We start from the raw sequence: 27,527 nt of genomic DNA on the forward strand, positions 1-27,527 counted from the left end.
TACTCTAGAGGCCTTGGCCAGCTGGCCGTTCCAGGCCGCTGTGGGAGCCCAGAGGCAGGGACCCCACGTAAGCGGGTAGGCAGCCCGCTTGTTAGTGACTGGGTGGGAGTGGGATCTGATTTATGAGCTCCTTCCCCACCCTGCCTGCAGCCTGGCCTCTCTCCCCTAGAATGGCTTCCTCTCTGGGTCCTGGCCTGGAGCGGTCCAGCTTGGTCCAGACATGGGAGCAGAGTCAGCATGGGCCAGTGTCAGGTAGGGGCATGGACGACTTGACCAGGTAGATAGACAAGATAGACCAGGTGGGCAGCAGCTCCGGTCTGGTCTTTACTCTTCTAGAAGATGGAGGAAGGAAGACGGGGCTGGAAGGCAAGCAGAGGAGCTGACTGAACACCTTTCAGTTTGATGTCACCCCTAAATGTTCTCATCTACTGTGAGCCACAGGTATTCCCCATCAAAAGCTGGGGAGACTGAGGTGGGGCTGAGACTGCTTTTGGGGGCAAGTAATTGGCTCCAGTGACCCTGGGATGGTCTGGTTTGATAACTAGGCTAGAACAGGGCAGAGTAGGGGGAAGGCCAGGCCTTCCTGGCAGTCTCTTGGCCCAGGCAGGTCCTGCACTGTCCTGGTCCTGTCAGGCCCAGATTGCTGGGCCCTGCACCTGTCCCAGATATGACACGTTCTTCTATGCATTCCTCCTTCATCTCAGGATGACGGCATGCTCCAGGGGCCAGGCATTTTTGCAGGCACAGGTCACAGTTAAGAACAGGGACGAAGCCTCTATCCTCAGAGGATTTACCTTCCAGCCACTGTTCCGGTGGGTGGGGAGGGGCGCAGGGCACCTCAGGGCAATCACGGCTGGGAACTCCCTCCATGCCCCTTCCATCTTCATTTGAAGAAATGGGCAAATCATGCCAGGTACCTCTCTTACCTGGCTTGGGATGAGGGGGATTTTTCTGGAGCCAACTATATTTAAAACTGAGTGTGTCTTTTCCTTATTATGCCTGTCATTAAAAAAAAATTTGTGAACACATAATTTTAATGACAGTCATAACTTATTCTGAGTATATATATTCTAATTCTACCTACATCATAACTGATTCCTTAACATGCATGACCACATGTCTTTTTTACCATAAATGTTCTTACAGGAGATACTTCCCTTGCCTATGTCTGGAACCTAAAACTAATCCTCCATTTTACTTTATTTCATTTCATTTTATTCCTAATTTTATTTTAAATTTTTTTCCTATTTCAATGCAATGATTTTGTTTTTTTGTTTTGTTTTTTGGGTACTAGGGATTGAATTTAGGGCCACTCAACCACCAAGCCACATCCCCAGCCCTATTTTGCATTTTATTTAGAGACAGGATCTCACTGAGTTGCTTAGTGATTTTTCTGCCTCCACCTCCCAATTGGGGATTATGCGCGTGTAATCTCAGGGGCTCCCTCCCCCTCCTCCTCCTCCTCCTCCTTTTTTTTAGTACCAGGGATTGAACCCAGGGGCACTTTATCAGGGAGCCACATCCCCAGCCCTTTTTATCTTTTTTTTTTTTTTTTTTTAATTTTGAGACAGGGTCTCACTAGGTTGTTTATATCCTCACTAAATTGCTGATACTGGCTTTGAACCTGCAATCCTCCTGCCTCAGCCTCCAGAACTGTTGTGATCACAGGTGTGCACTACTGTTCCCAGCCCTGCCTTCTTGAACAGGACAAATGGGGTCTTTTAATGCTGGGATAATATGGAAAGAACCAGCCTTGCTCTGCCATCGTGTCATGTCGTGGTGAGTCCTTGAGCTCCAAGAAGGGGAATTGGTAGCAAACTCTGGATTAAATCCCAGTTCTGTCTCTTTCTGGCTGTGTAACCTGGGACCAGTCATCTCCTTTCTGTGCCTCATGTGTTCCTTGCACAATGGGGACAAAATGAGACAGCATGTGTAACATACTCAGTGGCTGCCTGCTCTGTCATGTGTGCTCAGTAAATTCCAGAAAAACACAAACAAACAACTAGCTGAAGGCCTGGCTTCTCTGCCCTTAGAGGCCTTTTCTGTGTTGAGTCTGCCAATGCAACATCCCCACAAACATTGCTTGCCCTTCTGATGGGTTGACTCACTCGGCAGGGGGATCCCTCAAGGAAGGGCCTGATCTACCTCTGGGTCTGGAGCAGCCAGCCCAGGGCAGCATGGGCTAGCTCTTGTTGAATGACTGCTGCCCTCACCAAAGGCCTGCATGCTTGATGTAGGTATAGGGCTCTATGACCTCCATGCTGTCTCCTCTGTAGACAATAGCTGTCACTTGTCACCTGCCACCATGCAGGCTGGATGCTCCTCATCCCCTAATCAACCCTGGATATCTTTACTGACATCTTTACTTCCTGTGGGCTACCCATCTCCCACCTATACTGGTCCTCACTCATACTGGGTGCTCCATGGGGACAGGTAGGGGGGCCGACGGGTTGACAGCCGGAACTCAAAAGCACCCCCTATGTGCTAGGTGCCCTTGGAATGACTGAAACCCTCTCCACCATCCTGAAAGGTGAGCAATATTTTCTGCTCACCACCATGAGCCCCGCGAGACGACCTAGCAGAGATACAGGCATATTTCCAAAGTTTCAAAGCAAGAAGTGATGGGCTCGGCATTCAAATCCAGGCAGTGGGGGTCCAGAGCCTGCCTAGCTTCTAGGCTCAGGCTCCTCTTCACTCTGGAGCCTTGGGTGGCCTGTCTATTTGCCTTTTCCTTCAAACTCCAACCAGGTGGTCCCAGGCCATGAGACCTACCGGAGGGGAGGGAGCAGGGGTGTAGTCCTGACTTAGGCTCTTCCCTACTTCCCCCTCCCCAGGCAAACAAAGCCCAGGGTCTCTCTCCTGAGTGGGGATTTCCCAAAGTGCCAGGCTCATTTCCTGGAGGTGAACTAAAGAACAAATAAATCAGAGTCCCAGAAACTGAAACAGAGGGGAGCAGGGTAGATTCATCGGGTGGCAATTGGAATACAGTGAAGAAAGAACCAGAAAGAGAGAGAAGCTGTGGCGAGACAGGCAAAATATGAGATGAGCGAGGGAGAAAAGGAAGACCCCTGATAACAAAAAAGACCCTCATGGGCTGGGGTGGTGGCTCAGTGGCAGAGCACTTGCCTAGCAGGTGTGAGGCACTAGGTTTGATCCTCAGCACCATATAAAAATGAAATAAAATAAATAAAGATATTGTGTCCATCTTAAAAAATCTTAACAATAAAATAAAATAAAGGTATTATGTCCATCTATGACTAAAACAAATTAAGAAAAATAAAACAGACCCTGGAGGTCAGGGACTGGGGATGAGAAAGAAGAAATTCAGAGGGACAGAGAGAAGAGAAATGTAGGAGAAAAACAAAGATGAGAGGGAAACAAGACAGAGATGGAGACTCCGGCAGAGAATGAGAAGAGAGGGGCAGGGGCCCAGAGGGAATGTGGACATGGAGACCCTGTTCAGGGTAGTGGAGGGGGCGGGCCTGTTGGCAGCAGCAGAGACTGTTTCCGCTGCACCCCTTATCAGCCTTCTGCCAGATGTTCAGATCCGATGCCAATGTCAGAGAAGTCCATAGTGCTGGGTCAAGGCCGTGGCCAGCGGGAGCCTCAGCTGCAGTGTGGGGAGGGAGGCGGGGGGCCTGCCCTAGACCTGCTTGCTCTTCCCCCTCCTCCTGGTGGCTCTCCAGGCTGGACCACCTGGTTGGGGGTGGGAGATACCAGATACCTCTGGGGGTTACTTCTCTAGACTGAGAACGGGCCCCAGTGGAGGCTGCGTGGGGCTCCTCACAACATGTGGACACATACACCTCTACACAGACTCATGCTCAAGGAAGCATGTGGACACATCCCACGGACACTCACACAGGAGCACACAATACCACATGGGGACAATTCACATTCCAGTGCAGAGCTGCACCCCCTCCCAGCATGACTCTACAGCCTGCTGCTGTCCCTGCTGTGCTTGGTCAGCATGGTGTCCTCCACCCACCTTGTCCCCTCACCCACGCCAAGACTGTGAGGAGCCAGGCAAGAGCCTCTCTGTGGCTGGCACTGCTTCTGGGACCTGCTTTGCTCTTCTATGAACGGGCATGCTCAGAACCTGCACACCCTCAAAGGCAGGTCCAAGGGACCTGAGACCTTTTAGAATGAGGCCTGGTGGAGCCCCAGGGGGAGAAGCAGGTGTGGGCCGTCTGGCAGGGCTGGGCTCCAGCCTTGGGCCTCTCCGCCAGGCTCCTGGAGCGTGCAGCACAGCTGGGGCCCTCTTCCTTGGGTAGCTTATCTCATGTGCACACGCTTGGCCCTCAAGGGGTGACCCAGCCTTGCTCCCCACATTCTTGTTCAGCCACGCAGCCGGTGGGCCCCCCACATCCCTGAGACTGTGTCTGTACTTGGGGGGTGGTCAGGAGCCACCACTCAGAGTCATGTCCCTGCCCTCTTGGCCCCGGCCCCTTGTAGAGGTGGCTCTGGTATCTCTTCACTGTCTCTAATTTTGTCTCTGTCACGATGGCTCAGTCACTGTTTATTCCTGCATATCTCTCTTAGATTGTCCCAATTTCTCTCTTTCTGCTACATTCAGTCATTTAGCTCTTTCTCTTTGCTCTTAGGGTCCACTCAGGAAAGTGGAGGCATGGGAGAACTGGGGTGGCTGGGGCAACATAAATTCAGGGCCCCTCCCACCCACCTGCTAGGAGTTGGCCTGGATAAGGATGTGGATGGGGATCTGGAGCTGGTGGACTCCCCCATATAGCAGAGGACTGGGTAGGGGGAGGCAGGGGGAGGAAGCTGGAGCTGGAGGTCTTGGCCTAAGAGCCTCCTTCCTGTTTGTGGGGAAGTGACTGCCTCAGAAAGCTGCTCGGAGGAGAGGAGGGAGGCCATGGTGACTTCCGGGAAGCTGGCCAAGGGCCCGAGGCCACTCTCCCTGTGCCCACATGGGGCCCTCTGGCCCTGGCTTAAAATAGTGCAGTTCCTCCACTGCTGCTGGGCCCAGCCCAGGGCTCAAAGGGCCTCTGGTTGCTGCTGCTTGTGCTGCCACAGAGGTCTGGATGGAGGAGGTCCTCCCAACTATCCAACCCTCCCCAGATGGTGGTTGGAGGCTGTCTTAGCCATACTGGGGGGAAGGGGGTTGCAGAAAACAAACACAGATTCCTGAGTCAGAAGCTCTGGATTCAAGTTTAAATTCCGAGAATGAATAGCTTGAAGACTTTGATATGGTCCTTGCTGCCTCCTGAGCCTGGGTTTCTGCTTATGTTAAACAGAATGAGTGCCTAGCTTTAACCAAAAGGAGACCATGGAGTAGATGCCTCAGGACCGTTCCAGGCACAAAGTGGACACTCAGAACAGGGGGGTTCCGTTGCTGCTCCTGTTGGCTGTGCCTCGAACTCCTCACCCTACAGGAGTGCTTCATTAAAGCACTCTTGAATACCTATGCTGCTCGTAGGCCTGGGCTTTGAACAGGGATGGTTAGTAGAGAGGGAGCTTGCAAGGAGGGCAAGGATGGGGCTGTGGTCTCCATGGTGAGACTTGTTGCCAAGGGAACAAGACTCCAAGAGCCCTGGGTCTGGCAGTTGGGCACTTTTGCCACAGGCTGAGAGGCTGATCACTACTGTAGACCTAAAACCCTGATGGGCAGCCAGGTCAAACCAGAGGAGTGGCTCCTGGTGCTGCTGGGCTTCCATGATTGAGGTGTAGGGCTGCAACTTTTTTATGTATTGACTTTATTGAGCCCCAACTTTGAGCCAGCCTCAATCTTCCTTAAACCCCTTTACCACAGGCACTATCACCTCTATTTATTGATAGGGAAAATGAGGATCAGAGAGGTATCCAAGTCAAGGTCACTAATGACTGTTAAAGGAAAGAGCTGGAAGTAGCGGAGTTCAATCCTTGGTACCAGGAAACAAAAACAAAAAAATAGAAAAAGAACAAGAATTTTAGCAAGACCCCTGGTTGATGTGCCACTGTCTTATCCACTGCCCAAGGGAAATGATCCTTGGGAAGGACTCCATGGAGCCAGTCCCAACCTACTCCTAACACCTTCTCCTGCCATTGTTTCTGGGGGTTTTGGTTTCAGATTCTAATACAACCAACAGAGTGCTCTCTGAATGTCAGCATTCCATTTCTTTGGTTACGCAGCTGCATTTGCCTAGAAAGCTCTCAGCGCAGATTCTGCTAAAAGGAAGCACATAATCAGTGCTGGTTTTGAGTCACTCCTGAGGTCTCACTAATTATGTAACCTTAGGCAAATCACTGTGCTTTGGGCCTCAGTTTTCTTTTCCGTAAATTGGGATCATTACAGCATCAACCTTGTCAAGTTGCTTTGGAGAATTACTAATCTAATCCACATAAAACATTGTCACAGTGCCTTGCTCTATGTTCATTACTTATTATTTTGGTGCTGGGGATGGAACCCAGAGCCTCAGCATGCTAAGCACCACTGTCACTTGAGCCACACCCCAGCCCTGCTTTACTACTATTTATTTCCAGATTATTGCCTAGCACTCCAGAAAACCAAAAGCTCAGTGTTACCTAAGTAGCAATTTTTAAATGTGGAGCAGCATCCTAAATTTTATTCCATGGAACACTGTCTCAACTGAATTTCAACGGGAGGAAAATGTCTAATGCTCACATACTTTTGGCAGTACCTGTGCTAAACAAAATTTTCTTCTAGTAGGACTTCTCAGAGCCTTTAATATGCCAAGGACAGTTGGGAATTACTGGGAAGAAAATAGAGAACAGCATAGCCTACATTTTTGGCAACAGAACTTGTTCTTTGTCAACCGGGCCACCTCAGGGGATGTCTACATTCTGAGAAATCATAAGACTTAGTGTCTGCAGTGTTCAACCTGTATTTGGGGTGTTGGGGACAAGACACTTTTCACAGAATTAATTCTTTAATGGTTTAATGGAGTTTTTTTTTTTTTTTTTAAATAGCAAAAAGTTCAACCAAAGGCCATTCCTGAGCTTTGTTACAAACTCCAGACATTCATATTCAGCACTATTTAACTGCTAAGGCGGAGCAGGGAGGAAGTAGTTGTAACTTTGGTATCAGATCGACCTGTATTCAAAAAGAGAATTCTGCCCATGTGTCATGTGTCATTTTAGGCAAATGGCTTATCTTTCTTAAGCCTGAGTTTGCTTCAGAGTAAAGTGAGGCTAAGACCTCTGCCTCCTTAAGTATCCTGAGGACTTCATGAGACCATGCCAGTGAGGCACCAGCTAAAGGACCTATTCTCACTAGGCAGCAGTCAGGGCTCCTTCTCCTCCTTGCACCTCTGTGTCTGTTTAGTTTGTGGGCAGAGAAGACAGCCCATTAACTCCTTCTGGAGCAGTTCCTTTGTTTGAAACCACCTCTTTCAAGCCTCAAGGGCTCTCTGGTCTCTTGTGCTGCAGCCAAGGCATGGAAGGCAGCTGGCAGGCCCCAGTTCACACAGAGGATTTGATGAACTTTGATAAGACTCTCCTTAGTCTTCATCCCCCCAGACCTTCCTTCCTCTCACCTGTCTCCACAAAGCCCTCAACCCAAACTCTGAGCATGTGAGCAGGCTCAAAGAACAGCTAGGCTTTTGAGTTGTAGAGATCTAGGCTCAAGGCCTGATTCTGATACTTCCTGTGAGACTCTGGCAGTGTCCCTTGACCTCTTAGAGCCACCATTTGCTCAGCTCTTGAAACGCTAACAAGAATCTTTGTCTACTATGGCACATGCCTATAATCCCAGTGATGCGGGAGGATCACAATTTTGAGGCCAGCCAGGATGACTTAGCAGGAGCCGGTTTCAATATAAAAGGGGCTGGGGGTATAGTTCAGTGTTAGAGTCTCCCCCACCCCCACAGGTTCAATCCCCAGTTCCAAAACCAAGAAAGAGACCTGACCCATTTTCTGGAAAGACAGGTATTCATTTGCTAGGACACAACAACACACGAGGCAGGCCACACAACCAGCACATTACTGTCTGTCACTGAGATGTGGCTCTTTCCAAAGACCCAGAAGATTCAAATTCCTTTGTGTGGCACTCTAGGCTGACTGCTGCTTCTGCAGCCCCAGCTAAGCCCCCACCCCACTTCTGCCGTGGCAGTCCCTTGCTATACCTGAATACTTCATGTCTGATTCACAACTTGGCCTTTGAACATGCTGCTGATCTCTCTACCTGGTCTATTTTCCTCTCTGTGCCTAGTGACTTGCTTTGGGGGCTTCCTTCAACAATACTCACCTGGGAAACCCTTCCTGAGATTTCCCAGTAGAATAAGTCACTATTTCTCTGTGCCCTTTCTACCCCACATAGGTCCTGAATTACAATCCTTTTTTCACTGTGCCTCAAAATTCCATATGCTTCTTCCACTAGACTTGGTTTCTCCAGTTGTGCCATTTTCTGGATAGGTGACCTTAGTTGAGTCCCTTCACCATTCTCAATCTGAGTTTCTTCATTTATAAAATAAGAGTTCAAGGAGGCTTAGGTTTGTGCAAGGTCCTAAGGCAGTGCCTGGCACATAGCAGATTCATCCGTCTGTACAGGTCCACTGGTTCAAGCAATTCTGACAGCATCCTCTGCTGGGCTCTTGGCAGTAGCAATGGGGTGGATATTGGCATAAGCAGGAGAACCAGGTCTGAAGGCCTGAGTCCTCACCTCAGGGCACCCACCATCCCTCCCCAGAGCCCCAAACAAGCTTCTTAGACAGATGCCATGTGCAGAAGGATTCACATTTATTGGTTCAAATACAGTACCTAACACTTGCTAAACATGCATTTCACACTAATTGGTCACATTTCCACAGGTAGTCAATTCACAGAACAGGGCCCATCCCTTGCCAGCAGGCAAGTGTGGGAGGTAGCAGAGGGCCTGAATAGCCTGCAGAGCCCGCCAACTATCATTTGGTCATGCAGGGTTGATGGAGCCAAGCTGGCAGGCAGCCCTTGGCCGGCCCTTTGGGAACAAGGGCTCAGAGACATCCCATTTACTCGATTCCTACACAGGACTGCAGGTGGAAGTGGTTCCAGGGTAGGTTGCCTGGGTTAGGCTCATGATGCAGGTGCCATCAGAGCCCCTGAAGGTGGTGTTTGTGGGAGGTGATGCTCCCTATGCCTTGGAGCCCAAGAAAGAGATGGAGGCCTCTTCAAGGGGTGGCTTGGCCCTAGCCGGGCAGGTGGGAAGGACTCCCCAGACACAGCCCAGACATTACAATGCAGCCACAGCCCCTATCACAGGCCTGGGATGGCAACACAGACAAAAACACCAATACCCCAGGGCAGGCGGGTTTTTTTTTCCCCGATAGAAACATGTAAACAGCGACAATATTCTTTTCCCACAGGATTCCTCTGAGAGGAATCGACCAGGATGTCACAAGAGGTAGTTTTTCTTTTTTTTTCCATGGAAATTTGGTCAACAATATTATCATCTATTATAAGACATTCAGCAAAGAAAACAATGGTCATCAAAGGACAAAGAGGATCCTTTGGCCGGCAAGGGCTGGCTCCAGGATTTGGAGGACTAGTGTCCATTAGGATCATGACATTTTTCTTAGGCTTGGAGCAGGCTCTGGCTTTCCTCCTAGCTCCCTCTCAAGCCTACAGCTGACTTCTGAGGGCTGCAGGCCTGGAAGAGGGAGGTCTAAACAAAGGGGCCAGGTTTATTTGCTGGTAAAGGCAGGGCCATTGTGGCTCATGTCGCAGGACAGTCAGAAATCTTCAAGTCTCAAGGTAGGCCAGGCCTGGCCAAAGAGGAAGCCCCAGCTTGCTCACACTCAGCAGGCTCTCTGGGGGCCCCTGCCTCTGAGAAAACAGTCCAGGCCTGGATCCCAAGCCCAGAAGAGAAGATGTTGCTTGTGGCAGCCAAGACAGGGGTTTCTGGGGACCCTGTAATTAAATACACATCCCTGAGCTATGGCCCTAGAAACCCTTGCCTCAAGGCTCACCAGTTTCCAGCACCTGGTGGGATGATTGCCGTTTCTCATCCTGAGACACAGATAAAACATCATTTCATAGATGCTGGACATAGATGCTTCCAGCTGAGGAAAAAGGGAGAATGATCAACTGTGGAGGCAGAAGGGAGTGTGGGGGTACCCTTGTGGATCCAGGTGTGTGGGGGGGTAAGAGTAGTGTTTTTTTTTTTTTTTTTAAATTCAGTTTTTTTTTTTTTTAAACTTTAAAAAAGTTAATAAAGAAAAATTTCAAGTTTAAAAAAAGAGATGATCTGAAAGACTGGATTTCTTAAAACAATTGCAAAAATTTAAAAAGCAACAAGGATAAAACACATAGATCAGAGGCCCAAAACTAAAGACTTGGAATCACAGCTCAACTTCCTGTTGGCAGACCAGGGTCCCTTTATTCTGGCCAACCTTGGTCATGGCTTAGATATTTCCCATACCAGGTTGTCTATCTCCATCTCTCCATTTCCCAGGAAATCAAGAATAAACAATTATGGAGAATGGGTATAGCAAAGCAAGGCAGCCAACCCAGAGAGGCCAGAGTTTTAAGGATCTGGTGATGCTGCCCATGGCAGGCACTCACTCCCCTGATAAGTGGGGGAAGGTCAGAAGCAGGCTGGTGTGGAATGGATGACTTCCAGTGATGCCATGGAGATCCCTAAGTTCCCCCATCCCTGCTAAGGTTCTGGGTATCAGAATAGGGAGGTTCCTGCCTGTTTCCCTCTATCCCTGGAGGCCTGCCCACCTCACTTGTGGGCTGTGCACAGGGTGGGGAGCCCTCTAAACCAGGTGGAGTGCTTTTAGACAGGTTTGGGGGAATTCTCCAGATTAAGGGAAAGACCACTAAACTTTGCAAAGAACTCCAAAAATCTGCAAAGGGAGCTGGACAGCATGAATTACAGATGAAGCTCTAAAATTCCAAACTTTTGTTTTGGGTCAAGAAAATGTTCAAAAGGAAAAGAAGGAAAAAGCTTGCATGTTTCCACACAGTGCAAGGAGGTGGGATTCTCCTTTCCACACAGCTTTCTGGGTCACATTTTTATGGTGGGAAAATTCTCACTCAAAATGAGTGCTTTTGGTGGCTGGGATCAGAGAAAGGACAGAAGACAGAGGAATCAGAGACAGCATGTACAACTTTTTTCTTCTTCCACTAGCAAAAAGGCTGCCTGTTAACCAAACATTATGGGAAGAAAGGCAAAAAACAAACATACCAAACCTCCCCCTCCAACCTTTCTCTGTGTCCTTCAAACCAAATTCACAAATACATCTAGTGGCTGACCTAATGTCTCCACAGCTAGCTACACTCCTACCTTCTCCTCATAATACCTGAGTTTGCAATGCAACACATTCACTTTACCCTGTTTAGAAGAAGCCCACGTCATAAAAGGACTGGGTGCAGAAGACATTAAAGGCGGGCCACAGGTCAGGCTCCGGCTCGGAACACACAGCCACTTGGCTCAGAGATTCTGCAGGGCTCTCGGCAATGAATGGGCTCTTTGTTCTGTGGAATCTGCTGCAAACATTTGTAAAAATGGATTTATACAATGGCAACTTGCAGAACCTTTCCCCCACTCCACAAATTAACAACTTGCTCTGTTTAATACTACATTATTGGAGAGAGATGTTCTTGCCTCATCAAAGAGCAATTTCCTTTGACACCCAACAGAATAGGTAAAATGCTTAATTTTAACAGCAATTTAAAAAATAATAATCTGACAGATGGAGGTCTAAGCCATGAAAGATGCTGCACACAGGAGCTGTCTTAGAGAAGGGTCTCTGATATGTGTCTCCTCATCTTGAGGAAGGCAGCCCGGAATCTGACCTGTAGCCAAAGAATATGGTCTAGTTGGTTAAATAAAGAATTCAGGAAAACAAGAAAAATACTGTGAACTTACAAAAAAAAAAAAAAAAAAAAAACAGAAACAAACACAACACACACAAATCTTCCCATTGCTATATGAAAAATATGCTAGTTGAAGCTTTTCCTGAGGGATATGTCTTTTCTTTCTTTCTCAGAGCAGTTAGGGAAATAGAACTGAGAAATAATGCTCTGAATTTTAGATCCATCAAAGGATAAAAATCATCACTCTGTTGATACCCGTAATATTTTGTCAGAAAGAAAATATTACAATCAAACCCAGACAACTCAGTATGCACAAGATGTCACAGCCCCCTGGGTAGGTTTACTAGGCTGAGTTGGGGGAGAGCAACAGCCTTTGATCAAACAGAAGGCAGAAGGAGGTCCTATGGGCCCCTCAAGCCCACCCAAGGATGCACTAGCTATAAAAGAAGGTGCCTGGTTGTGGGCAGGAGCAGCCACTGTATTAAGGCAGAGAAGGGAAAAACTCCTGAAGGAGCTCCAAGACAGACCTGATGTCTGCCCAAAAGTTAAAAGAGGCAAGAAAAATGTCCTGGAATTAGGTAGGGCAGGTAGCAAAATAAAGGGGTCTAGGCCATATCTGCTGAGGTAGCAGCCAGACCCTTAGAAACATGAGGTAGTGTAGGGCCCCACCCCTTTCATTCCAGATGCTTTTGGCTCCAGCCCTTCAAGCCCTGGTCAGCAGGCAACCTAAGGGGTAAGCGGGGCTACTCTGGGCTTTTTGTTCTGGGACGCTGGGAAAATTTGGCCTCACTTTGGGGAGATTAAGAGAACTTGGAATAAAACTTAGGAGCAAAAATTTCTGATCAGCAGATAGGCGAATGATCCTTTCCATTATTTAAAAAAGAGACTATACTTTTTTGATTCAGTCATGAGGGTAGGGTAGGGTGGAGAGAGGAACAGGGGATTCCAAAGAAGGAGTATTTATTCATTCAGCAGCCTGGCCTTTATCCCACTATCCTTTGAAGAAAATAATAATAAAAAATGAGTAGTGGGCATCAGTATTGAAAACCTGCCATTCTGCTCAGTCAGCTTTTCAAAGGGCTGACAGGAAGTCAAATTTATATGGGAGAGGGAAGGAGATTGATGAAGACAGGCCTTAGCAGATCCACATAAGGAAATTAGGTAGCTGTAAGCCCCAAGGGAGCTGGTAGGCAAGTCCTATGGATTGACTTATTGCTGGGACTTTGCCTGGATGAAAAGTTGACAGTGGCAGAAACTTGATAGTGATGGGAGGGGGCAGCAGGATGTAAGGACAGACAGTCTTCTGCCCTCAGGACTTCTTGGGTGGGAAGACATCTGCTTTAGATGTGGTCACTGTGCCTACTCTCAACTTTCATATTTTTCAAAGAAATGAGATGGCTTAATCCTCATCTCCTGCATCTCACCCACCTCAATGAGTACTTCTCCCAGCACCACTTTGGTGCACTCTTTACCTGACAAGTCTGTGGCTAGAAAAAGGCAGTTTGCTCTCTGACAGACAAATGTATAAGTCTGTGAGAAAATGTGGAAAAAGTAGGGATGGTCACACCCCCATTTCCATTGAGGTAGTCGTCTTCGTCAACACTGTGGACATAGTCATCTCAGCCACCCTGCCCTCTCCCTCAAAATACAAAAGAACTATCTCTATACAAGGACAACACTGTAACATTAAACATCTTCACATTCTGTAAACTGCAAGGAAATGCATCTGCTGCATTCACACAAAAGCATGTGCATCATGTTGAAGGCCATACATTCAACTCTGTCGTGAAATAAATATATAGAAAAATGAGGTTAAAATAACAGACAAACAAACAAAAAACTCTTCCTGCAATAGAAACAACAGCTGCACAGCCTCCATGTTGGTCTCTCTGGCTCTTTCCTCTGGAGCCTGTCCTGCCTATCCAAGGCGCTGTGGCTGGTGCAGGGAACAGGTCATTCCTTGACCACACTTGTCTTGCAGGAGTGCAGCACCACCTTAAAGAGGAGGGGCAGCTGTTCCAGGGGTACATTCACCATCTTTCCTGGGGAAAGGTAGGAGAAGAGGAGTTAGCAATGGCCACTAGTAGAAGAGGGCACCTGCTTTCTCTTGGGCAGCTGAAGGGGGAATATCACCTGAGTAAGTGATGGGCAAGGGAAGTGCCAGTAGTATGGCAAAGGCCAGATGCAGAGAACCACTCTGCTATCGACTCATTTTGGTGCCCTCAGAAGACTCATAATCATTCTGCCCAGGGAATACTTACTGTGCTAGGTGTTAAATGCATTATCTCATTTAATTTCACCATATTTCTGTGTAATAAACACTTTCCATTCTCATTTTATACATGAAGAATCTGAAACGAAAGGTGGTCCTATCTAGCCCTCTTTCAGCTAAAGTACCTATCCCTTTTTCTTTTTTCCCTTGTAGAATCTAGTTATTCTACAAAATAATGCTTTTCAGAATAGCAAATAGGTTACTAAAAGTACAGAGGAGAAAGGAGAGGGATTGTAGGGGCAAAGAACCTTGAGAAATTTGGGGTTAAAAGAATTTTACAGGCTTTTTATTGCAGGGCTTCTTAGAGCGTTTAGCATGCTAATATACTCTGTAAACTAAGGTAAATTAAGCCTGTGGTTCTTCTTCCAGACAGTAACCCAGGTCACCTGGGGAGCATTTAAATAACACTGATACCCAGGTTCCACCCCATACCAATTAAACCAAAAAGTCTGAAGGTGCAACCCAAACACTGACATTTTTTTAAAGCTTCCTAGCTGAGATAACTATGTCCATTTTTTAAATGCTGCCAGGTCCAGCTTATATCTGCTACATTGCTCTGTGACCCAAAAAGTAGGAAACAAATAAAAAATCCTCCTTTGACAGACTGAAGTTTTTTCCTTCAAAAACTGTACTGCTGAATTTTGTAGGAATAATCACAATCTAGAGATCACATTTTTAAGCTGCTCCTCAGTACATGCTGGACAGCTAGAAATATGAACCCTTACTAAATGAATTAAAGCAACAACAACAAAAAAGCCAAGATTATGCATGGAAGTGGACCTATTAAATGTCAAGAAGTGGAGTGGGGGTCAAGACCACACACAAACACATATCCCAATACACAAAATTCCTTTGCAAACAGAATTTTAAAGACACCACTTTAAATGACCCTGGAAAGCCCATAGGTAATCCTATGACATAAGGTTTTTTCTTGTTTGTTTTTAAACTGAGATATAATTCTCATAAAATTTACTCTCTTAAAATAAACAATTTGGGAAATGAAGTTAATTTAAGATACTCCAATACTCCAAGCATGTTTTCCTATCCACAGAAGGACCATACCAAATCAACCTTGCAGAAATTGTTCTAAATTTAAATGGTAATAAGGCCATAGGTACCTTGCACATCATAGGAGCTCCTGAAACGAGAGCTTCTCTACAAAGAAGACAAAAACTTCTTACTACAACAGAATTTTTCTGAGAGCAAGGGTAGTAACTCTTTTACACAGGTTGTAATGAGCCTGGAATAAGCATCCAGAAAACACTTATAATCTTGTATCCTACACAAGCTAAGACACGCAAGGAAGGGTTGGGGGCCCAGGACCTAGAACATTACCTGCAATGTATCGAATCTCGGGTAAACACATCATGAGATCAGGAAAGCGGTTTGGCTGATGTGTATATTTATATTCAGTGAAATCCTGGCAAATGTACCAATATCGCTTGTTCAATTGTTCCAGCTGTGAAGCACTGGTCAGACCCCTGATATCTGTAGAAAAACAAAACAAAACACACACACGAGGAATGGGAAGGGTTTTCTAATGAGGAAAAATAATAGCTTCTTTAATATGTACATCCCTCAATTAAAAATTATTAAACACTGTCACAACAGGGGCTCTTTTCCCTTTTTGATATGGAGGAAATAAGTTCTGGATAAGGGAAGAGAAGTAAAAAATAACATAAAGAATAGTACTAGATTGAATCTTTTGAGGGCTAAGCTGTGTCTTTCTTAACTTCATACTCAGCTCCCAGCACAGGGTGTACTACAAAACAGGCATCATGAATGATGAACATAAATTTGAAATTTTTCAAATTTATCCTTCATGATATCTCTGAATTTTCTCATCTTTGGAGCCAATCTTGGGGATACCTATATGTTGGTGTATGTAACACACACAGACAGACAGACAGACACACACACACACACAAACACATGCATGAGATCTCTAATGTCTCTCTCACTATTCTACCTGGGCTATTGTCTGTCCATCCTTCCTTCCTATCTAATCAATCAACACACATAAAATCCTTTTTCTATATATAAAGAATATACATAGAATATATGTAATATTCTATATATAGAATATTTTAATATATATATTCTATATGTAGACTATTATGTATTTATATATCCTCTATATTAATATTATATGTAATGCAATTATTAATTATACATGATATATAACATTAATATTAATATTAATTATATGTCATATATAATATTAATACAGATAATATATTAATACATATTATATATAGAATATGTATTAATATTTTCTATATAAACCTTACCCTACCCAGCCTTTGAGGCCCACCTCAAATTTCTCCTCCCCCAAGAAGCTGCTACTGATTTCCCCCATTTGAGGCACAATTTATGTGTCAAGTGCCAGTAGAGTGCATGTTTCTGGAGGAACCTGGGGGTCTAATGTTTGTCGATGCCTTTAATGCTCAGCACAGGGTTTGGCCTACGGGAGGCATGCAGAGCACCAAATACATGCATGAATGGTGCAGAAGCCGCAGAAGGAGGTCTGGCCAGCATGAGGGGGAGACTGAACAATGAGGAGGAAATCAAGAGTCTCTATCTAAGCTGGGAAACAGCACAGGAAGAGAGCACTTTCAGTGCCACAGGCACCAAAATCACCCAATTCCACTCTGGGAGCAGAGCACTTATTTTACTTTGGATAAAAGAACACAAATTCTCCTTTATATGCTGGTTACCAGCAGCTACCAAGTGCCACATTGCAGGTAATGCTCCACGTAAATCACATCCACTCTTTTAATTAAAAACCATGCTTGATATGCATGTGCTGAGTTTTTGTGCATCACTACTCTTCCCTGAAGAGGTATCAGAACCACTGCCAGCCTGTCACAGAGGCCTTATCTCCAGTAGTTTCATCAGTCACTCTGCTCTTCTTTAGTCGCTGGTAAACTAGCACATATTTTAAATGACGCATGTACTGTCCTTGGTGTCTGTGTTTAAATGCATTAAAACTGACTAAACAAAGTGAATCCTCTCCCTTCCTCTATGAGTTATAGAGATTGTGGCATTTAGATTTCAAGAAAAAATACAAAGCATTCCTTGCACTGTAAAGGGGTAGGATGATGACAAGGGGGAGTGCAGGCCTTTAAAACTGGTAGCCACATGGTATGAGAGCTTCTGTGACAGTCCTGAAGGAAGGGGAGGGAGTGAAACAGAGGTTAAATGCTCACGGGTGGGGGAGGGGGGGAAATCCCACTGCCTCTCTCCCAGCTACTTACCTTGGTTTAGAAAGTTAATTGCTTTCATGCACGCGTATTCCTCATTGCTAACCTTTAGCTGATGGAACTTGTGATACAGATAGATGAGCCGCTCAATCACTTCCATCCCTTCATCACTAAATCTGGGGAACAGACATAGGGTTTACCCACAGGCTCTGATATCAGTGGAGGCCAGAAAAAGCAGACAGAGGGCTCCTACAGCTTGCTCCTTAAGGTATCTACAATAGCAAAGAGGATAAGCTTGGGGGAAATGGAATCCACAGGTCTCTCATGCCAGCTGCTATTCCCAAGGTCAGGCAGAGTCAATCAAATCTAGGTTCAAATCCAGCTCCATCACACACCCCTGGGACAGTCATTTGACCCTGTCTAAGCTTTGAGGTTTTCCTCTGCAAAATAATAGTACTTGCTGGTTTTGGGTACCAAGGGCCAAAGGAGGTTTAGGATGTAAAGTGGAGAGATAGGACAATACTGAGATACTGCTTTTGTTGAGATGCAGCCTCCAATACCAATGGCAGCTGCCATGGTGACTCTATGCGAGCCTCTGCCACAATGCTGAAAAAACTGCCAATTTTATTCGTTTAGGTTCACTGTTTCAAGCAGGGTTGAGGTTAAGCACAATGAAAAATTTTGTTGGCATACCTGACTTCAGCCAGGGTGGGAAGAAAACATCTGAGTCTCCATGCCATGCTAACCTCTGTGCTGGGCACTTTCTGTGCATTTTCTCATTTAATTCTTTCAATTTTTTGAGCTAGCTGACATAGTCATTACTGTTGTGCAGATGAGAAAACTGAAGTTCAGACAAGGGAAGGGACTGGTTCACCAGCACACAGCTAGCTGGTGGCAGAATTAGAACTTGGAACCTGGCTAATCCCCTGAGGCCTTGGTTTTTCCAACAGTATATCCTAACAGAAAGGGCTCAAAGCTGGCCATGGTCCCTTCTTTGGGTCAGAAATGAGATCGTGGGGAAAAGATTAAGTTTTAGGCAAAGAAGCCCAGGCTAGGCCACCCCAGGGACTAATGCTCTGGGTATGCTTCATACCAAAAATGGAGATACCAATAAACTAAGGAGGTAAGTGCTTAATGGGGAAGCAGAAGTTTGTAAAAACTGGGGTCAGGACTGGCCAGAATCAATCTAGGGGTGGCTGGACAGTGGGCCAAGGAGAGTTCCACCCACACATGCCTTAGATGCAGTTCAGTTACAAAGAGATGATACTCAACCTCATGGCTGCTTCTTGATTCAGATCTGGGCACTGGAGCTTATTTTGGTATCCCGAGTGTTCTGGACACTTGTGAATACACTTTTGCTTTCTGGAATCTACTTATTTTTGTGTTAATTTTGAAGGTTTTGGCTTCCTGGACAAGTAGGATATTTTTTCTTTTCTGGCACTGGTTGGGGCCAGAGGTACCTGCAATTCTCAAGCACCAGGGGGAGCCACAGCAATAGGTAGCTGCAATCAGGAGCTTTGACCCCTCTGCCTCATGGCATGGCTCCCAGTCAGTCTAAGCTTCTCTTAGTTTGCTGATTTGAGATATCATGGCTAACTCAATTTCTTTCTCATCTGGCCCAATGGCTTCTACAGCATTATTGATACTTTCCCAGGCTGGCTGATAGGTAAAGATTCTGCCAAGTGCTACCTGCTAGGTGCTTTACTGCACATACATGATCTCATTGGCCACTCCTAATAACTCAAAAAAATATATATTAATCATAATCCCCTTTGTTTAGAGAGGTTCTTTACTATGCCCCTGTTTCTCACATGATAGCCTGTGGGATAAATAATATCACTTCTATGTTAGGGATGAGGGAGCAGAAAAAGAGGTGATTTCCCCAAAGTTACAGAGAAGTGCATGCTGGGGGAGCCCAGGTTCAAACCTGGGCCTTCTAATTCCCAGCTTATAAGCTTTCCCAGTGCTTTGCCGCTCACCCCCAACTCTGTCAGGTTCAGTCCTGGGTGGGCATTTGGTGTCTCCATGATACCGAGATCACAGAAAGCAGTGTGCCTGGAAGTGAAGTCCACTCCTCATGACACTACTTTGTTGGCTACTTATGCTCTTGAGAGGGAAAAAAGGGGGAGGGGGGCTTGATTCCCTTAAGAATCTGTGTTGAAGGGTGGTTGGGGATTAGATGAGGTGAGGTGAGGTAAGGAGAGCAGCATCTGTCTGGTGGCTCAGTAGTGTAGCAAGTAAAGATAATGCTCTGTCCCTTAATCAGCAACCTCTTGCCCCAAGTACTCATTCTGGCACTGCAGAATCTGCAGGTGTGTGGCTATCAGCCAGAAGCCTAGCCAGCAGTGCCAAACCTGTTCCTGGCTCAATCCTGACTTGGGAGACACAAAGGAGCTCTAAGTGCTTGATCTGTGCATATGCACCAGATCTGTTTTTCTCCTTGGGACAGTACATCCCTTTTTCAAAATTTCCTACAACAGGCAACCATCATGGACCCCTGGCAGTGGTCGGGGGCTGGCTGCCAGCCCAACAGCCCCCACTCTGTCTCCTCAACTCGACTGCAAAGCTTTCCTCTACACCCACATCCCACCACTAGATAAACAAAGTTGTTCTCTGTTCCACGGGCCTGCTTCCTCCTGTAGCCATGCCTCCTCCACATCTGCCCACTCCACAGTTCTAACGCCCCTGTATTCCCTGTCTACAAATTATCAGCATTCAAAGCCATAAAGTTGGACAAACACACCCATTCTTCTTCTAGGTTCCTATCACACAAGCATGCTAGGACAAGGAAAACACTCCTACCAGGATCCCCCAAATCATTGGACCATTCAGTCAGCAATTGCAGCTGACACTATATAAGTTATATCCCATTAAGGGGCGGAGAAGCCCAGTTGTCTCTTTGCCATTCATCTAAATGCATCTTTTCCCAGGAGCAGTCATCAGCTACAAGCTTCAAGGAATTGCCGTCTCAGCACCCACATACAGACTCCAAGATGAAAAGTCAGATTACAGCACCAGGACAAAGTCCAGAAAGTCAAACCTTTTGAGAAGGCTCTGGAAAAATGAAAATTTGTATAGCGTAATGGTAAAAAGCCTGGGCTTTGGGGGTACAACAAATCTAGATGAGTCTTAACTCCACCTCTTTCTAGTTTTTCAGGTGTGAATTCTCACTAATCTCATGTTCCTCATCTCTATAACAGATATAGTATTAGTCCAGTCTCAACACTAATTTGTGAACACTCAACAAATAACAAATCAAAAGCACTTAAGATGAAATTTGGCACAATAAAAAAACTCTACATTTGTTAACTATTATTAATAGTATTAGTATCATCCTCATAAAGAAAAGATTGTGTTTCCTGAGCTCTATAGGGTCCAACCTGGGAAGCTGAGAGGCAACTTTCCAGAGATTTGGCCAAAATGGTGCTAGTGCTTAAGAGATAGAAGTGCCCATTAAAGTCCATCTAGCTCAAGGCATCTTCTCCTAGGAGTGAAGGAGTGTTGATTAGGGCCAGGAGCAGTCACTGGCTGGTGCTACAATCTGCTTTAAATCAAATTCATCCAGCTCACTCTCTGATAACAGTCTGATTAAGGAATATGGGCACCATAAATTTGATTGGATATTTGAGAAGAGAAAGGGGGTGGTCATGCATCATCTGGGAATAGCTATTCCTGACAGTAGGTACTCACACTCGAAAGTTGTGAAGAAGCAAAGGCCATCTGGGGGAGTGGGAGTAACACAGGCAGGAAAGAGCTATGGCCAATTAGACTCTACATCCTAGGATTCTAGCAGAGAGGGGATGCTTTACAGTGATTAGCCTGACTCCAGAGGCTCTCACACTTCTATATCCTATGACCTGGTCCAACATGCACCTTAGATTCACAGACACCCAAACCAAATCAGAGCATTTCATCTCCAGTCCTGCTCTTCTCAGGCTCCTTTATCTTGGGCCCAGGTAATCCAAAACCCCAGCAGTCATCCCCAACTTTTCTCACTCACAGAAGTCTCACTGATTTTACCTCCTTGACATCATTTAGCTTTGTGCTGCCCTCTCTACTCCCACATCACTGTTGCTTTGTCCAGGTCTTGTTTTCTTTCTTTTTTTTTTGGTTCTGGGATTGAACCCAGGGACGCTCTAACCCAGCCCTTTTAATTTTTGAAACAGGGCCTCATTAAGTTGCTAAGGCTGGCCTCCAACTTGCTCCAGCCTCAGCCTCCCAAGTCACTGTGCCACCATGTATGCCTGGCCTTGTTTTCTTTCACTTGGCTATGGAATAGCCTCCTAATCAACTACCTCATCTTGTCCAATCCACCCTGAGCTTTATGGCCACAGAAATCTTTCTAAAATACAACCTATGTGATTCCTTCATGTAAAACCGCATTCAAACCCAAATTCTTTCGATTGGCATTCGAGCACCTTTCTGAACTGTCTCGTTTATATATTTTTTCCTCAGTCACTGATCCCTTCATTTTTCTGTCTCTCACATAATTCTCTTTATGCCCTGAATCCACAGGACTGCTTTTGGGTCCCTGCATAACTTCTAGAATTTTGTGCTATTCTCCTGTCTTCCATCTCTTCTGTACAACTTAGAAATATTGCACTTCAAGGTACAGTTTAAATGTCTATTATCATTGTTACTGTTTGTGGTACTGAGGCTAGAACCCAGGGCCTCACACATGCTAAGCAAACACTCTACCCAGAGGGACACCCCCAGCCTTCCAATGTCTATTTCTCTGATGAGCCTTCCCTGGTTCAACAAGTAGCCCTCATTCCTATCTGTGTTTCTACAGTCCTTCATATTCTCCTTGGTCTCTTCCAATATGACCCTGCATTGGAGACTGTTTCTATGTGCCTCCCAAACCTCTAAACCAAGAATATGGTTTCTCAGAGTCAGAAACCTTGTCTGCAATATCTGTGACCCCAGCACCCCTTCCTGAACATACACACATACTCAGTAAATGGCCATGGGTCAGAACTAACACGTTGAAGTTAACTCTTACTCTTCCATTGATGGGTTCCATAGTAGAGTAAGAAGTCTAACAACAATCCATTTCTTATCCTCAGAGCTCCCTTGAAAGCTCAGCAGCAACATGTGTTCTAGAGTCAGCACGGCTTAACAGAACTTTCTGTGATGATGGAAATGACTATATTTGCACTATTCAGCATAGTAGCCACTAGCCACATGTGGCTACTGAGCACTTGAAATGTGACACGAGCATATGATAAACTGGATTTTTAATTTAAATTAACTTTAAAAAGCCATAGGAGGATAGTGGCTACTATACTGGACAGTGCAGCTTTAGACTCCTTAGTAAGGAACTTTTCTAGGAAGTAAGTTTTCTCACTAACTCATCTGTAATAGGTGCCTGCCTTAGTCTTAGGACTCAAGAGATTGGCTGTAGTGGGATAAATTACCTTATGAAGGTCAAAGTCAGAGTCTCCTGTACTGCCTGTGATCCCTACCTATCCAGAAAGGGTCTGGGAAAACCTATCACTCTACAGGGAGCTGAGCCCAGTAGGCAGCCTCTGGCTGAACTGGTAGACTCTAGGAAAATAGGGAGGCTGGGCTCCCTGGGCCAGCTCTGCAAACTGACAAACTTGAGACAGGCTGACTGCCATACAAACATCTCCTCGGCCCAGAGTTATGGAGCTAGAGACAGAAATTTGATGGAAACGATGAATTAAGAGGCTTTGGACAAGGGTGTAGGTCATCTGCGAAATTAGAAAGCACTGTTTATAGAATAAAGGGTCAGTTGAGTTCAACACTCTGTCATTTATAGATCACCCTGAAGCCAGCAGGCACCATTAATAAGAAAATATTAGAAAATAAGGGGAGAGGGTCAGCACCCAGACTCTTCCCTCCCTCAGCTGTGCAAAAGGCCCTCGAAGGTCTTGGAACTTGACTCTCCGCTTAAGCCCCAGCCTTGTTTGTATGCCATGAGTGAATGGTTGGGGGAGGTGCAGAGAAGTATGGGGGCTGGTCCTCCACCTTCTCAATTTTCATTCATCTTTTCTTTCATTTGGATGCCATGAGATCCCATGACTTCCATTATTTTAATCTGTCCAATAAAGTGATTTATTGAAGTGTCTATTTGAATGTGAATTAAGCTATATAACATATTTCATACTAGTAAATTAATAAGCCAAAAAAGTTGTCTCAACAAATCATTTGTCTTGATTTTGAGGTCAGAAAATATAGTCACCATGTCCCCAAGTCTCTAAAGTGAGTGACTAAAAAAGTGCTAGGACAGACCATGGAAGCAGCAGACAGGAAGATGTGAGTTATCTGGGATGAAATTTTTGGCAGAAAATGACCAAGAAAACAGTTTGGGCCCTTAGTCTCATGCTTTGACATCTCATTGCATCCCTGATGCCATGAAAGAGTCTAAGCTTTGCAATAAGTGGCTATAAGTTCAAATCTAGGCTCTGGATTCAAAACCAAACACTTCAAGGTATGGGCTTTCTGAACTTCAGTTTTCTCGCCTATAAAACAGGCACAATGACACCTATAATGCTGGAGGCTGTGGAAAGAAAATAATAACATGAAATATGTAGCCTAGTGCCTGGCATACAACAGATACGAAAGTGATCTCTAGGTTTCTTTCCTGGATTGTAAACTACAGTTCTGAACCCCTCTTGCCTTGTAGGCAGATTAGATTTCTGTTATTCCTAGATATATTATTTTATTTCACTAATCCAGACGTAACAAAAATAACAATATAGCTTTTGCTAAGTTTGACTGTACAACATTTACTCTTATAACCACTTTGTTGGGGAGGTATTGTTATCATTCCATTTTATAAATTCAGAATCTGAGGATCAGAGACTTAGTCAACACCACAAAGCTAGTCAGTGGCAGAATAAGGATTCAAACTCAGGTCTGTATGGTTGGATGCCATCCTTTGGAGGGCCAGGCAACCCTACCCTGCAGGGATGAGAAGGGTTTGGTTGCTTGGGATTCCCTCCCCAGCCAGCAGCCTCACCTGTGTAATTCTTCATCAGAGGGCGAATACTTGGCAGTAACATCAGCCAGCTCTCCAAAGATCTGTTTGCTGTAAACTGTGAGGGACGATAGCAGGATCAACTCCTGCCATGTAGAGCTCAAGAGGCACGTGTAATCCTTGATTGAGAGCTCGCAGAAGAAAGGCAGCTTCTTGATCCAGGCAATCTGCCTAAAGAGCAGCTCATCGGCCAGGCGGCAGAGCAGGGCAAACAGCTCTGCCTGTGTCACAGCATATCTGGGGGCAGGGACAGGAAAATCACTTCCATCAGCCAGAGGGGAAGGATAGGGACCCAGGGAAAGGATAGTCTTAAAGGTACAAAGTGTCCCTGGCAGTTCTCCCTTCCCCTTGACTACAGAGATCTCTAGTATCATTCAACTCAATTTTCTTATAAAGGGGCAAGACAGACCAGAAGCAAGCTCAGGGCCAAAAAAATGGTTTTTGTGAGAAAAGGTTGCTGCGAGGAAAAGAGATTTAGAAACCTGTGCAATTATCAGGGAGTATAGTATTTTTTCCCCAAAATGAAAGTAGAATTTATTCAAGCATAAGGAAACATATACAACTCATATTAGACTCTTGCAGGGGCAAGAGGGGACCCTCAGAGGGGCTGCCCCAGGAAGGATGATTTTTCAAATTGGTGTCCTCTAATGTTCTATGTCTCAGAAAATTCCTAGTCACTTTTAGCAACGTAAACTTCAGTGGGGTGATCTGGTGCTCACCCAAACTCAGGCACCAGCACAAAAATGAGCCTTAGGGCAAGACAGCCAAAGCCAAAAGGAGTCCAAAAGCTTTTCCTATCTCACTGCACCCTCTGGTGGTGAGAGTTCAGGAACTAGAACTGCTCAGCCCTTTCTTTTTCTTTTCTTTGGTACCAGGGATTGAATCTAGAGGCACTTAACCACTGAGCTACATTCTCAATGACCCCTACCCGCCTTTTAAAATTTTTTATTTATTTTTTTAAAAGTGAGAGAGAGATAATTTTTTAATATTTATTTTTTAGTTTTCAGCGGACACAACATCTTTTTTTGTATGTGGTGCTGAGGATCGAACTCCGGCCGCACGCATGCCAGGCGAGCGCGCTACCGCTTGAGCCACATCCCCAGCCCCCGCCCCCCTTTTTATTTAGAGACAGAGTCTCACTGAGATGCTTACGGCCTCACTAAATTGCTGAGGCTGGCTTTGAACTCAGATCCTCCTACTTAAGCCTCCTGAGCTGCTGGGATTAGAGGCGTGAGCCATTTTACCTGACTGCTCAGCCCTTTCTTCAGGCTTATAGTTGGATGGAAAGAGCATGGCATTTCTCAGCTGTGACCTAAAGGGGGCTTCTGAGGCCATAGACTCAGGGGTCCCGGGTTTCTTCCTCTCAAGTTCCCTTAATATCCTCTTTCTCATACCCCACATCCAGATATACAAAGATTTGTATGACCTTCTTGATAGTAGATATTTGAGTCTCTTCTGAAACTAGAGACTAACTTAAGAAAAACCTCAGGATATCTTTGGGGGATATAAACTTGGTAACCCTCAAACAGCCTATGCTCTAGGCCCAAAGGTAAGCAATGTATGGGTTTGAAGGCTGGACTACAACTTACTCAAGTAAAGCTAACTGCAGACTAAGAGGATTTACTCCATTAACTTAGGCCCACCCAAGGTGGTCACATGCAACATGCTACCCATGGTATGCTGGCAAGGGATGCAGCAGACAGGCCATAATCAGGTAGGGCTTTGAATGTCTTGTTAAGGAGCCTACACATGGGCTGGGGATGTGGCTCAAGCGGTAGCGCGCTCACCTGGCATGCGTGCGGCCCGGGTTCGATCCTCAGCACCACATACAGACAAAGATGTTGTGTCTGCCAAATACTAAGGAGCCTACACATGATACATTTTTACCCCCAGAATTATAGCTAAATTTACTGTGCAGAAGCACTCAGATATGTCCTAGGGCCTGGTTTACCTAACCATGACGAAACAAAGCTCTTCCATACCAATTCCACACAGACAGAAAAGTAACTCCAACTTTATTATGAGAAAAGATGCTTAAGGACTGATTTTGAAGATAAGTACAGGTTTGTCTTCTGATGCTTAAATCATCACTCATTAACCCCTCATTCATTTCAAGCCTCTGGTACACCAGCCAGGGATGCAAGTGGGTGCACTGTTGGAACATACTGAGATTGCCAAGGGTCAAGCAGCACAGAGCTCACTTACCCATCTTCGATCAACATGGGTGTGCCCAATGGTTCCAGGTCCTCAGCTGACATCAGTTGGTGAATCAGGCTGTATGACTGTGGGTCAAGGCTGCGAGCTTGTGGGGGCAGAAGTGGTGAGTGGCCAGAATAGCTAAAAAGGTGTGGTATGTATTGATAATGTGGAGGCACAGACATCCCCATGTACTGATCCCTGAATGTCATGAATCCGTTTAGTTCCACAGACCTACTGGAGAGAAAAATTTCAAGTCAAGCAAAGCCAAGGCAGGTCCAGTGCCTACTCAAAGAAAACAAGTCAGCAAGTGGCTTAGATGTTCTTTGGTCATGAGGTCTGTGTCTCACCAAGCCAGGGGACATAATTAATGGTTATGTGCATGTCTCCTAGACTCCCATCTGTGAGACATAAATGTGGGTTCACCATTGGACACTCAAGTGCCTGGCAGAGTAGGTACTGAATATATATTAGTTGAATGAATTCTTTGTACAGGTGCTACATCTGAAGAGTTTTTAATGGATACTCAGAGACTAGGATGACAAATGTGGGTGTTTGCATTATTTTACCACTAGGAAAATGAAGGCATAGATAGACCACTTGTCAGGCCACAGAACAAATCCAGTACCAAGCAAGGAACATGGCATGTGGCAACCCCCCCCCTAACTATTCAAAGGAAGGAACAAACTAAGGAATAATCCTAGAATAAAAACTATGATTAAATATGAAGAGGAAGACTTCATATTCATCCCTGGCTTCCCTTTTCTTGGGGAAATCTCACCACTTTCTGAACTAATTTAAAAAAAAATTCTCTAGCTTTTACCTAGACATATATTCTATAATCAAGTTTGGCAAACTACATCCTGTAGACTGTGGTCTGTTTTGGTAAATGAGACTTTGTAAACCAGTAATTCAGACCTACTGGTTACATGTGGTCTGTGGCTGCTTTCCCACTTTAAATGTAAAGTTGAGTAGCTGAGACCCAGATCATTAGGGCTGAAAAGTCTGAAATACATACAGTCTTTATAATGTCTGTCAACCCCTGTCCTAAAAGAAAGGTTTCTGGAGAAAAATAGACTTTCCCTGAAGCTGAAGG

The 27,527-nt window shown here is 45.5% G+C and overlaps 1 protein-coding gene across 4 annotated transcripts in view; it reads right to left on the reverse strand.

Moving 5' to 3' along the window:
- Positions 1-8,672: 8,672 nt before the first annotated feature.
- The window catches only part of Nr6a1 (nuclear receptor subfamily 6 group A member 1), a 212,088-nt gene continuing 193,233 nt past the window's right edge, over positions 8,673-27,527 (reverse strand). For 2 of the 4 annotated variants that reach the window (XM_027944449.2, XM_071600940.1), the window contains 5 exons: positions 26,441-26,665; positions 24,218-24,472; positions 17,287-17,408; positions 15,365-15,517; positions 8,673-13,799 (listed from right to left, as the gene is read on the reverse strand). In XM_027944449.2, coding sequence (XP_027800250.1) covers positions 13,711-13,799; positions 15,365-15,517; positions 17,287-17,408; positions 24,218-24,472; positions 26,441-26,665 — 844 coding nt within the window. In that variant the 3' untranslated portion in view covers positions 8,673-13,710. Of the gene's footprint in view, positions 13,800-15,364; positions 15,518-17,286; positions 17,409-24,217; positions 24,473-26,440; positions 26,669-27,527 lie in introns of all 4 variants that reach the window. The other 2 variants (XM_027944442.2, XM_027944433.2) reach the window with 1 other exon arrangement.

This window comes from Marmota flaviventris, chromosome 13 (genome assembly GCF_047511675.1).
Source record: "Marmota flaviventris isolate mMarFla1 chromosome 13, mMarFla1.hap1, whole genome shotgun sequence".
Taxonomy (NCBI): domain Eukaryota; kingdom Metazoa; phylum Chordata; class Mammalia; order Rodentia; family Sciuridae; genus Marmota; species Marmota flaviventris.